This window comes from Marmota monax, unplaced genomic scaffold (assembly GCF_021218885.2).
Source record: "Marmota monax isolate L192 unplaced genomic scaffold, Marmota_monax_Labrador192_F-V1.1 WCK01_AAM20220418_F8-fsc00069, whole genome shotgun sequence".
Lineage (NCBI taxonomy): Eukaryota > Metazoa > Chordata > Mammalia > Rodentia > Sciuridae > Marmota > Marmota monax.
Window position 1 is genome coordinate 3,389,793 of NW_026695243.1, and position 13,119 is coordinate 3,402,911.

Sequence of the window (13,119 nt, forward strand, 5' to 3'; positions counted from 1 at the left end):
CCTGGGCCTTCCTGTCCCCCTAAAACCCACTGGTGGCTCCCCTGCTGGGCTCAACTTTAAGTTTGAATGCCTTCGGGTGACCTCCAAGGCCCTACCTGATGTGGCCTACCCTCCTGCAACCTCTCCTCCCATGTCACCTGCCATGCTCACTCCAGCTGCTCCTGTTCTAGCTATTTCTGGTCCAGGCCTGCTCTCTGAGGTCTTCAATAGGCACAGGGGACGCAGGAAGCCTATCCACCCCTCCTTCGTCACACTCTCACCGCCACCACTGCCACAGCAGGCCAGACCCTTCCGGAAGCCCACGTGGGGGCTTACCTCGATCACTGTAGTCATCCACCAGGATAACTTCTTCTAGCAGGATGTCCGGGGATGTCTCGAGGACACTGTAAACTGTCCGAAGGAGTGTTGACCAGGCTTCATTATAAAACGCTATGACAACGGATGTCCTGGGCAAGTTTTCATAATCATATGTCTTCTCTTTGCATCTGCAAAGAAAAAATATCCAACTTCAGGAATCAAGAGCCCAGCCCAGGCTGGTTTGGGGAATGCGGTTATTCAGGGGACACAGGACATGTCTCTGGGCTTCCCTCTGGGGAATGGGAAATAATCTGGAGGATCACCCACAGCCCACCACGAGCCACGAGGAATCCCAGGAGATCCTAAGAAAGCTTCTCACCATGACACCCAGCAACCTTGGCCTGTGGGATACTGTTTTCAAGTTGGAAAGCAATTTGCAGATCTGAGCAACATACAAACCAGGCAGAATCAGAAGGGAACCAGACTGTCATTTCTCCCCCGACCCCACAGCTCTCCTATCTGTCCACGCTGCTCCAATCCCACTGCCAGGCCTTTGCTCAGCCTGTACCCTTGGCCTGGAATTCCCTTTCCTTCCTCTCTACCTGGCAAACTCCCTGTCCTTCAAGAGCAGCCCCGCCCTGTTCTCTGGGAACCCTGTCCCTGTCTGGGGCAGATGCTGGGCCCTGTGCTCCATCAGCACCCAGCTCCTCTCCGCTCCATGTGCAGCTCACAGTATTCCTGCTTGCATGCTGTGCCCCTCCCTACCTTCGCCAGCCCCCAGCAGTGACCACGTGTCACATGTGCACAAATGAGAATCGTGGTCAGAACACACGAACATCCCGAGAAGGGCTCTGCAGAGGGCCCAACTACCTCCCCAGGGTCCAAGCCCTCCCACTGCACCCTGATGGGCAGTCATGGGAACCAATAAGCTCCTTCTTTGTGGGGTAGCCTCTGCTGTCACTCTGCATTGAAGGTTCCCTGATTGACACAACTCTCAGAATGACAGACAACAAACTCCCAGTGCCACGGACTGGCCAAGGGCAGTGTTGGCAATTACCAGCCGGAAGTGCCTGTTGGCAAGATAGGGAGACACCATGGGTCACCAGAAGAACCAGGGTTTAAAATATGGGGGTTGGCGGAAGGATCAGCAAGGTATCGAGAAGAGAAGGGGATCAATGCTGAAGGTGAGCCAGGCTACCTGGGAAGCTAAGGCAAGACCTCACTGGACAAGCTGAGGACAGGAGAGGAGAGGCAGAGCTAAAGGGGATAAGGTGTGACGCTAACGTCTGCTGACTGTGCTACGTGCCAAGCACTGCACCAGGGGACCTGTATCTGAATCAGTTGGTCACCAAGTACTTTCCCATCACCTACCATGTCAGTGTGACAAGGTCCCAGCTCTCATGGAGCTTACCTTCAGGGGGACATTACATTCTGGTGTCATGAAGGCAGAGGGCACCTAGCCAGAGGGAGCTAGGTCCTCGAACACCATAGAAGCATTAAATAGCGTGGACGCAGAGGAAGGCTTTGTGCTCCACATAGGGGAAGTCTGGTCCCTACTCAAGGGGAGAAGAATTCAGCTCCATCTTTTGGAAGGAAGGACACTGAAGAATCTTCGGGGCTGGGGATGTGGCTCAAGCAGTAGCGCGCTCGCCTGGCATGCGTGCGGCCCGGGTTCAATCCTCAGCACCACATACAAACAAAGATGATGTGTCCGCCGAAAACTAAAAAATAAACATTGAAAAACTCTCTCTTTCTCTCTTAAAAAAAAAAAAAAAGAATCTGGAGACATGTTTAAAACCATCACACAAGAAGGCAGCAGAGACATGTGACTTCCAGGAGTGGGTCAGAAGATATCAATGTTTCCTTCTTGTTCCTTCAGTAGAATGTTCCATTCATTCTGGGGAAAGCCAGCTGCCATGTTGTGAGGACACTCAGGCAGCTAAGTGGAGGAATTGATGGGCATGGAACCAGGGCTTCCTGCCAATACCCAGGACAAACTTTCCAGCCATGTGAGTAGGCAGAACCTGTGGTCCCAGTCAAGCCTTCAGATGATAAAAGACGCAGGCCCCATTTGGCTGTGACCTCCTAAGAGACTCCAAGCCGGTTCCACCCAGTCTAAATCCCTGGCCCATGGAAACTATGTGGGATAATAACTGCTTATTGTTGTTTTAAGTCATTAAGCTTTGTGATAATACACACCTTTAAATAAAACACAAGAAACTATCGAAGAGACTCAAACTGAGACATTTAATAAATCAATGGTGCTATCTATTCTCTTTAAAATTCTCAATGCCATAAGAGACAAAGGCTGAGGAACTGTTTCAGTCTAAAGGAGACCAAAGAGACATAATAACATCGGGGTCACACCTGATTCTCACTTTGAAAAAAAAAGCTGCTATAAAAGTTGGAACCTCTGGGTCAGATTAATTCCAATAACTCAGGAGGCTGAGGCAGAAGGATAGCAAGTTAAAGGCCAGTCTCAGCAGCTTAGCAAGACCCTGTCTCAAAATAAAATAAAGAGGGCTGGGAATACAGCTCAGTGGTAGAAGGCTTACTAGCTTGCACAAGGTCCTGGGATCAATCCCCAAGACCTCAAAGAAAAAAATTTGAAACCTAATATTATATAACTTTCCTGACTTTGACAACTACATCATAGTATCATGAGAGATTGTCCTTGTTCCTGGAAAAGACATGCCAAAGAAATAATAAGTGAGGGTTATCATCTTTGCAACTTACGCCCAAATGAGTACAGTATGTTAGTAGACATGTTGGAAGAGAAAAATTATAACAATGATAAGTGAATCTAGGTGAAGAATTTGCGGGACTTCATTGTGCTACTCTTGTCAATTTTTCCAATAATGAATTTTTCAAAATTAAAAGCTTAATATAAAAATAAAGAAAAAAGTTGGAGCACTGCAGAAAGCATACCCAAGCTCTAAGTCAATTCTGGCCTATAGCTCGGTACCTCAACCTCAGTGGTCCTTACAAAGCTCTCCTTAATCTCATTCTTTCCTGAATCTACCAAAACACTCCCCTCCTCCACACACGTTATAGCAAGTGGAAAACGTGTGGAAGTTCAAAAACGTTAACAAGTATATCTGGATTATTAAGACCCTGGGTACTCGGTAAGATGCACGGAATATCTGTGTAGTGCTGAGGTGCAGCACACAAGGCGCCCTGGAGTGAATTAATTGCTTACTGCTATAGTCTGGATCTAGACTGTCCTCCAAAGGCCCATGTGTTAAAGGCTTCATCCCTAGCTTGGTGCTATCTGAGAGGTGATGGAGCCTTTAAGAGCTGGGGCCTAATGGAAGGTTTTGGGTCACTGAGACAGCACTCTCAAAGAAGATTGTGGGGCCCAGTCTCTTCATCTCTCATTCCCAGTCATGAGGTAAGGAGTTTGCTCTGCCACATGTGCCACCACAGGCCTGAAGCAATGGAGCCAATCAATCTTGGACTAAACTGTGAGCCAAAATAAACCTTTTCTTTTTGTAAGTTTATTTATGTCAGGTTATTTGTTACAGCAATGAAAAGCTGCTTAATACATTGCATGGAAAAAAAATTTTTTTTGTGAAATCTAAGGATGTTCTCTAATCTTTATAAAAAAGATACAGATAAAACTTAGTTTTGAGGGTTGGGGTTGTGGCTCAGTGGCACAGCGCTCGCCTAGCATGTGCGAGGCCCTGGGTTCGATCCTCAGCACCACATAAAAATAAATAAAATAAAGATATCATGTCCAACTACAACTAAAAAATAAATATTAAAAAAATAATATAGATTCTTAAAAAAAAAACAACTTAGTTTTGAATATGCTCGGGTTCAAAGAGAAATGGGTGAAAAGAAGGATAGTGAAGTGAGGTTCTTCAAGTAAAGTTTATTCAATGTCAAGAACTGTCCTTTAGTCTGATATTGCATCTTTACTCTTTTGGATTAAAATTTATTTCTTCTCAGCTTGGACAAATAAAAGTCAGAACTGTACGTCAGCTCTCTTCAGTTTTTTGTTTGGTTTTTATTGCTTACTGAAAATCAAAGATGTAATGCCACCATCCTAGAATGTCTCGTTGGACTCTGTGTCACCCAAATCATAAACAGGTTGGGTGCCAACTTGGCAGTACATACCCAGACCTACAAAATGTTCCTCTTCTCTTGGATCTGGTATTACTATATTTTAGAATGTCTTGCCTAAGGAAATAATCTGATACCTGAGTAGGTTCATTGTTTTTTAAAAAAAAATTCTTTATAACATGATTTATAATAGCAAAAAGCTGTAAGCAGTCTCAGTGTTCAGCAGGAAAGAAGCAGAGAAAGGGCTGCATGAAGAAATGCTATACATCCATCAAAAATGACTTTTTCAGGGCTAGGGCTGTAGCTTAGTGCCACAGCGCTTACCTAGCATGCATGAGGCACTGGGTTCAATCCTCAGCACTACATAAAAATAAAAAGCAAATAAAATAAAGGCATTCTGTCCATCTACAACTACAGAATGTTTTTAATGACTTTTTCAGAGATGATTTAATGATAAAAGAAAATGATCACCAGGTGCAGTGGCATATACCTGTAATCCCAGCAGCTTGGGAGGCTGAGGTAGGAGGATCACGAGTTCAAAGACAGCCTCTGCCAAAGCAAGGAGCTAAACAACTCAGTGAGACCCTGTCTCTAAATAAAATAGAAAATAGGGCTGGGGATGTGACTCTGTGGTCAAGTGCTCCTGAGTTCAATCCCTGGTCCTCCTCCCCACAAAAAAGAAAATTATGACATTATGTTAAATCAAAAGAGTAGGGGGTGCTGGGGTTGTAGCTCAGAAGTGGAGTGCCTGCCTTGCACATGTGAGGCACTGGGTTAGGTCCTCAGCACCACATAAATAAATAAAATGTAAAGCATTGGGGCTGGGGATGTGGCTCAAGCGGTAGCGTGCTCGCCTGGCATGCGTGCGGCCCGGGTTCGATCCTCAGCACCACATACAAACAAAGATGTTGTGTCCGCCGAAAACTAAAAAATCAATATAAAAAATAAAATAAAATAAAAAGCATTGAGTCCATCTACAACGAAAAAATTAAAATTGCTCAAGCACTTAAAAAAAAATCAGGGTGCAGGTCTGTAAATAGCCCATTCTATAAACAATGGGTGCATGTGTGTGCACTCACATAAAAACAATAAACAGTAGAAAGACCAAGGCCAAAATGTCATCAATGGTGATTTCTGAAAAGTGGGATGACCACTGGTTCTTACTTAATTCTTTTCTTTTTCTGCATTCTAAAGTTGTTCTACAATAAACATGCACTGTTTTTATAATCATACAGAAAGTTTATTTTTTAAAAGCTAAGTCATTTTTTGTCAAATGCCTTCATTGAGCAGTAATTTAATACTCTGCTCTCTCCTTTTTCCTTGGCCTGGTGTAGCTTCTGGGTCTTTCTCTAAAACATCTCCTGAGAGGCTGCGGATGTGGCTCAGGGTTGAGTGCCAGCCAAGCATGCCCAAGGCCCCAGGTTCAACCCCCACTACCAAAACACAAATAAGTAAATAAATAAATAAGTAAAAGCAAAACATCCCCTAAAGCCACTCACCATTACAAATGTCTCCAAAATTGCTTTCAGAAGGAAAACACTTTTTCTGTTTCCCTACTGATAGAAGCTGCATTTTTGTAAAAAGCTGTGCATCCTTCCATGAGACAGGGACAGCCAGGCATCGCGCGAGGGTTCTGCTTTTGCCTTGAGACAAGAGGAAGCTCGGAGCTGAATTCCATGTGAAATCATAAGCCATTCTGTCACTGTCTCTGGTATTACTGTGTCTCCAGATCATTTACCTTTACATTAAGGTTAACACATAACTGTCTTCCAGAAAAATAACAAAAACTCACCTCCTCTGCAGAACAGGCCGGAGAGGGCTAACAGTGCATTTTTACCTACCCTGAATCCTTTCTCCTTTCTTCATGACGCTGCACCTTGATTTCTTTCAGGAATCCGGCCTCCTGACTCTCAGTCTATGTGGTTTCAGTAGGCTGGACAGACACCAGTGCATGATCTTGCGCACGCGCGCGCACACACACACACACACACACACACACACAAACACACACACACACTCCTACCTCAAACCTGTTCAATCAATATTTTCCAGCTGAGAGCATTTGTATCCTTGAATCCAAGGCACAGCATAACATAAACCTGCCTCTGACCCTTGTCTTTTTCTGGGCTAGAAGCTAGTATTCTTTTCTTTATATTTAATTGGGTGTTTAGTCACTGTCAACCAAAAGAATCCTGACTAATATATATTATCCTATATATTAGTCAGGATTCTTTTGGTTGACAGTGACTTATCCGATTTTTTTAAAAGTGAATAGAGGATATTAGGCAAAAGATCAGAAATAGATAATAGAACTGCTAAATTAGTAGTGAAGAAAATGGAATGAGATGGGGGGAAGCCCCATCAACTCAAAAAGGGACAAGGAAAACGAGAGAGAAAGACATTAAGAAGAGCATAACAAATAGCATAAACTAAGTTGGCATCCGAAGATATCTGTAAGCACAATAAATATAAATGGATGTAAATATCTAGTTAAAAGTCAAAGACTGTCAGTCTAGAACTTTTTTTTTTTGTTTTTAATGACAACACAAAGTGGAGCAACATTTTTTTCAAAAACACTCCTCAAGTAGATGGATAGAGGGGAAGAACAGGGAAGGGAAAAGTTATAATGAAAACGCTGACCAAAACTGAACCGGTTCTGTGGATCTAAGGTACTGACTCAGAGAAAGCAAGCTGCTCTGACATCACGGGATGCGTCTACTAAGAATTAACAAAACACCCTGCGGTTTACATCCTCATGGGGGAAGCAAAAGTAACATCCATACCATGTGAGATGTTTTACAAAGATAATTTTGTTAGGAGAACAGACAAGCAGGCTAACTCTCTGCAGAAAGAGAAATCCTGTCCAAGTCCCTCCTGCTGATTCCAGCAGGACCCTTGGTTTTGCTGAATGATCTATGTAGAGCGACTCTGAGACTCTGTCATCCCAAATCTCAATCCCTGATCTCAGGCACACATCCACAGTTGTAACATTAACAAGTTTAAAATCAGAGCAAGCAGTCAAGAACCACAAAGCAATTACATGCGTTCCTGGCCAATGGTGCACAGAAGAGAACACTGGTGTTCACATACATTGTGCTCCTGGAGATGCACAGGGTGAAATGCACAGCTACGGGCCCACTGCCTCTCCACTTGTTCTTTGGCTACATGGGTCAGAGTGCTATGGGCAATGGCACTATCTCAGTGATCATCTCAATGCTCCTGTATTTTATGAAAACTAAAAATGTTTTAAATTTAGGTACAACATCATTTATAATCCCTTGCTTGTGGCCTACTTCCTGAGTGACGGGGTTGTAACCACTAGTTTCAGTGGCACTTGACTTATTATTAATCCCTGCTCCCTCTAACTTTCGTGTTGCCCACACCAGCCAAAGCACCACCCTGAATCTTCCGAGTCAGAAATCCACAGACACTATATCAGCAGCTTTCGACCTCGCTGCACATCACATGCAGCCTAAATTCTGATTTAATTGTTCCAGTCAAGTTTCCTGGCATCAATGTCTTTAAAAAGTTCCCCCAGCTATCAGACATCCACTTTGGCTTGCTATCATTTCAGAGCACAAGTTCCCCCTCCTCACTAGGATCAAATGAGAGGATATTTGTGACAGCGGTACAAACCCCGTATTTACTACATGATCATTCAAGGAGTCCATCATTATCCTCTCAAGTCAGTACTGTGACAGATAGAAATAAAACTGTGCTCTAATCCAAAGGCATGTGAATGATCAGATTCTACATGGGTCTTACAGAAGTATAGCCAACCTCCAAGATATCTCTTTCTTGGTCTGGCCCCATCCAAGTGGGCAGACACACTGAATTGTGAATTGATTGATGATTTTTTTTTCTTTTTGTTTCTTTATGTATACTAAAATATCTAGAGCAAATATTGACATTATAATTAAACAGATAAACAATTGTCCTCACCCAAAAAGGGGAAAATGGACAAAAGATCTGGATTGTAGGCCAGCTCTATCTTGGACCTGCTTTGTGACCTTAGGGGTATGGCTTTTCCTTTGGTTTGACTGGATGTTCCCTTAGGACCCTCTCTCCTCTGACATCCAAGGATCTCACCCCTGCACTGTTAACTAATAATCTGCCATGCTAGTTTCTCAGGCTTAATAGCAACACTCTGAGTAGCTTCTCATTATTTCATTGACTGGAGTCTACTCTTATCTGTGGTCTCATTTTCAGTTAGCCAGTCAACCACAGTCCAAACATATTAAATGAAAAATACCAGAAATAAGCAATTCATGTTTCCAACTGCATGCATGCCCTTCTGAGTACCATGATGAAAACCCATTCCACCCGGAACATGAATCATCTCTTTCTCCAGTGCATCCACATTGTATATACTACCCACCCATTAGTCACTTAGCAGCCATCTCCATTACAGTTCTTGGGTATCACAGTGCTTCTTATATAGGTTCATTATTATCCTCAGTTCCAGGCATTTACTGAGGATCTGGAAACCTACCCCTGAGAATAAGTGAGGAATTACTATATAATAAAAGTGAGACTTTATTCAAGGCCCTGAACCTAGTGACCACTCAGAAACTGCCTCAAAGTCTGGCCCTGCTGAGACTCAGACAACTCAAGGCTAGGTGAGAATAAGGAAACAGGTTCTGCAGCAGGAATTACAGGCAGGGACACTCACACGCCCATCATGCTGGGTTTGGATTAACTTCCCAGGGTCAATACAACAGCAGGATCTATTCGCCAATCCTGAACACACAGGGCAGCTGCATCACCACGGAGACAGGACACCATAAGCCCCACAGGTCATCCACATTCACAACCAACCTTAAACAGTAAAGGAAGTTAGACCCAGACAAGAAAAACTTTATGATCAGTTTCCGGATAATTCTCAAAAGCAACCTCCTGAGTATGTTCTAAGCAATACGGAAAGGAGGAAAAAATTATGAATGAGTACACAGTGTGTTCCCAGATGTTAATCTTATTAAGTTCAAGGTTATGTTCTTTCTGCCCACTTTTATGTTCAGTGTGTGGATACTGACTTTAATGAGTTTCCTCTTTTGCAGATGGGGAAACTGAGGCTCCGAGAGCCTAAATAACTTGTCTAAGATCACAGAGCTGGTAAGCAAAAGAAGCCAGGATTTTATCTCACAGGTGCCAGGGTTAAACCCTAGGTGTGACCCAAAAGTTTCCCCTTGACCTGGTTTCTGTGAGCACCTTTGGGGTTTCAAGGAGCTAAGCATGTATTAAGCAGCTTTGCCAAAGGAGGGGAGCAGCTATCAAGTCCAAGGGCTTTTACTCAAAAACAACAACAAAATCAACAGTAAAAAAAAAAAAAAAAAAAAAAAAATGACTCCAGCAGAAGCAGGGGGCTAGGTGTGAGCAGATTCTGAAAAACAGGGAGGACATGAAATTCAAGCCCATCAAAACTGCCTGAGGTCAGCACAGTGCCAAGAGGGCCTTAGGATCACAGTCCCCCAGGGCTAGTTACCCCATCTTCCAGCTAAGAGGGTCACCTACCCTCTCTGCCTGTTTTCCAGACTGCCCCCTCTGGCTCCAACAGGAAACCTCCAGGGTCCTCTTTCAATAAAGTCTGAAAGGAGGAGGGTCAAGTGGGAACTGGAAGATCCTTGACTACTCAAAGTACAGAGACCAAGTGGCGGTAGCCCCCTGGCTTTCCTCCTGCGTGTTCTCGTGCCTCCCTCCCCCATTTACAAAGGGGCATAACTAGCTGGTTCAGCGGCTCCAACAGGAACTAGGCCTCTGATCACCTGGCCACACCGCACCACCCACAAGATCAAGCAAGGGTTGGACCAAGGCCAAAGATGCCCTTCCCATCAAGCGCTCCTTTCCACCTGCCTACACCCGAAGCTCAGGAGTCCAACTCACTCCCAAGGAGAGGGAAGGAGGCTTTCAGACTCCGTCTTTCAACCACTTTCACCTCCCCTGCCGTATTCCTCTCTCCAGATTCTTGTGGGTGAGACCCACAGGAATGAATGGAGCCAGGCTTGCCCCAGGAGCGGCTACGTGTGCAGAGGTGCGGCCCTCCTTCGGGGCCGAGCTGTACTCACCTTAAACCTGTCCGCTTAACCCCGATCCCCACCCTTTGCAGAGCAGAATGACAACTTTCCAGGATCAGGGAGCCAAGGCACCAGCTAATAACAGACTCGTCAATTTCTGAGACTTTCCCACGTCCGTGTCTTTCAATTTCCCGCCTAACCGCACCCCATCTGACTCCTTCCACTGCCTTCCGTCTAGGACGACTCGATAGGACGCGCGCCGGTTCCCGCAGCTACTTCCCAGGTTCCGCATCCGCGGCCCGCTGGACTCACAGCGGGTTCCAGCGCTCGGGCAGGCGGCGGTGCAGCGAGATGCGGTCGCTGAGGTAGGTGTTGATCTGGTGCAGCCGCACGCTCTCCTCCTGCAGCCGCAGCTCTTCGCCCTCCAGCTGCAACCGCACCGCCTCGCCCCGCGCGCCCAGAGCGTCATCAGGCACCGGCGGCCGCGGCAGCACCGGTTCGCGCCGCCCCGTGCGCGGGATGCGCTGGGGTCCCAGCTGGGTGTCCCTGGCCCCGGCTCCAGCCATGGGCCCACGTCGTTCCTGCAGTTCCCAGACCAGCCCGGCCAATGCTAGCAACGCCAGCACGGCCAGCAGCGCCTCCCGGCCGCGCCGCAGCCCCCGCGGGCAGCGCCGCCGCGCTGCGCGCCCCAACATGCGCCCGCCAGCTGCGGCCAGCGGTCGGCGCGCCCGGAGCCGGCGGCCGGAGGCCGGACCCGGATCCCGGAACCGCGAGCCGCCCCGCCCCCGGCCCGCCCCACCTGCGCACCGCCCCTTCCCGGCGGCAGCCAATGCTGCACCCCCACCTGAATGGGCCCCCACGTGGGCGGACTTGTGCTTCCTTCTCCCGCTGGGGTGCGTAATTAGGGTGGTCGCGAAGAAGACCTAGCTTTGCTCTCCTGAATCGCAAAGCGCTGAAGATTTTACTGCCCTTATCTCATCTGCTCTTTACACTATTCATTTAAGAGGGTCGTCCTGATTGTCAACTCCATTTTACAGATGAGGAGGACACTTGAGGCGCAGTGAGGCTGTCTCGCTGACTCCCACAGGGCCAGCCCAATACCATACTGTTTTGGGGCCCTGGAAATAAACCCCTCGAAGGGCTCCTATTTGTCCAAAGCTGTGTATCTTATCCTTCACTTAACGGGACACCTCCAAGAAACTGATCAAAGGAGCAAATTATACCTTCAGAAAAACACATAAATTGCACACACACACCCAGGGCATCCATTAGTGATAAGTACCCCAGGTCTTGGCTGAAAGTTTTTTGGGGGGAGGGAAAGAGGGAGCTCCAAGGGTGCTGGAATAACCAGGCCACGACTGGGATGAGGGATGCGACTTCCTCTTAGGGGCAAAATAAAAGAATGAGGCTAGATAAACACTGCAGCATTTACCTCCCATCCCCAGGTAAGGAGGGAAGCCAGGCTTTGCTACTCTAAGCCTTGATACATGCTGTTTCCTCTGCTTGAAATGCCCTTCCCACTGAGCCATGCACGACCAGCCTTTTAGGCAAACATATTTCTAGAGTGCATCATCCCCTTGTGTTAGTCAGGGTTCTGCTGGAGAAACACAACCAGTGGGAGGTATATTAAGAGATTAATTACAAGGAACCACACAACTGTGGGGGGTTGGTTAGGCGAATCTGAAATCCACCCGCAGGTCCTCAGCAAGGACAGACAGAACTCAAGCATCAGCTGAGACTGCAGTCCACACGCAGATTTTTTTTTCCAGGTCAGCCTGTCTTCTGCTCTTAGGTTTTCCAGCAGAGTGAGTCAGGCCCATCCAGATAATCTCCATCAGTTAAAGTCAACTGATTACAGATGTTAATCACATCCACAGAATACCTTCACTGCAACGCACAGATGAAGTTTGATTGAATAGTTGGGGTTAGAGCCTATACAAGTTGACATCTCTTGTTTCCTACCGCTGTCATAACATACATAAATGATTCCTTAAAACAGCAGAAATCTGCTCTCCTGCGGTTCTGGAAGCTGGATATCTGAGCTTGAGATGTCACCAGGGCACTACTTCCTTGAAGGCCTCAGGGGAGAGCTGTTCAATAGCTTTCTCAGTTTCTGGTGCTGCCAGCAAGGCTTAGCATTCCTTGGCTGTGGCTCCACAGGCCCAGTCTCTGCCTCCACAGTGACACAGCTTTCTTCCAGGGCATTTCTGTCTGGGTATCTGTAAGGAGCATCTGCCATAGACATGCTGGGACATGCTAAGACTCACTAAGTTGCCAGCCATAAGGAACAGCAGCCATTGAACTGCTTAGTCATGTGGTGTTTGCAATTGATGAGGAGCTGCAAGAGGCACTAGCCATAGTGGTGTCAAGTGGGACTCCTGAGTACAATAGTCCCTTTACCCTGAGCTTAGCAATGACTGGTTACAATTGATAAGGAGCACAGCTCTATGGACATGTGCAAAGAACATGCATGCCCAGTTGCAATTACATCACCTCACTGGACATAACCAATAGACATTGACTTTCACTAGGTGTAACCAGTCACCAGCGTATACCACCAACTTGGAAGTGTATTTAAATTGCTGGTCCTGCCACATTGAAGAGTTTTTGCTCCAAGGACATCCAAGAGACTGGCCACCTTGCTGTTCTGCCCTGGTCTGACTCCACCATTCCCTGACATCCAGCCATCAGCTGGAGAGAACCACCAGACAAGGACACCGTGTGCTCTTTGGCTAAGAGAAGTCAC

General features: G+C 46.6%; 1 protein-coding gene across 1 annotated transcript in view; it reads right to left on the bottom strand.

Moving 5' to 3' along the window:
* The window catches only part of Galnt12 (polypeptide N-acetylgalactosaminyltransferase 12), a 31,312-nt gene extending 20,221 nt beyond the window's left edge, over positions 1 to 11,091 (bottom strand). The window contains exons 1-2 of the mRNA XM_046457411.2: positions 10,686 to 11,091; positions 316 to 485 (exon numbers count right to left, since the gene is read on the bottom strand). Coding sequence (XP_046313367.1) covers positions 316 to 485; positions 10,686 to 11,068 — 553 coding nt within the window. The 5' untranslated portion in view covers positions 11,069 to 11,091. The remainder of the gene's footprint in view (positions 1 to 315; positions 486 to 10,685) is intronic.
* Positions 11,092 to 13,119: the final 2,028 nt, after the last annotated feature.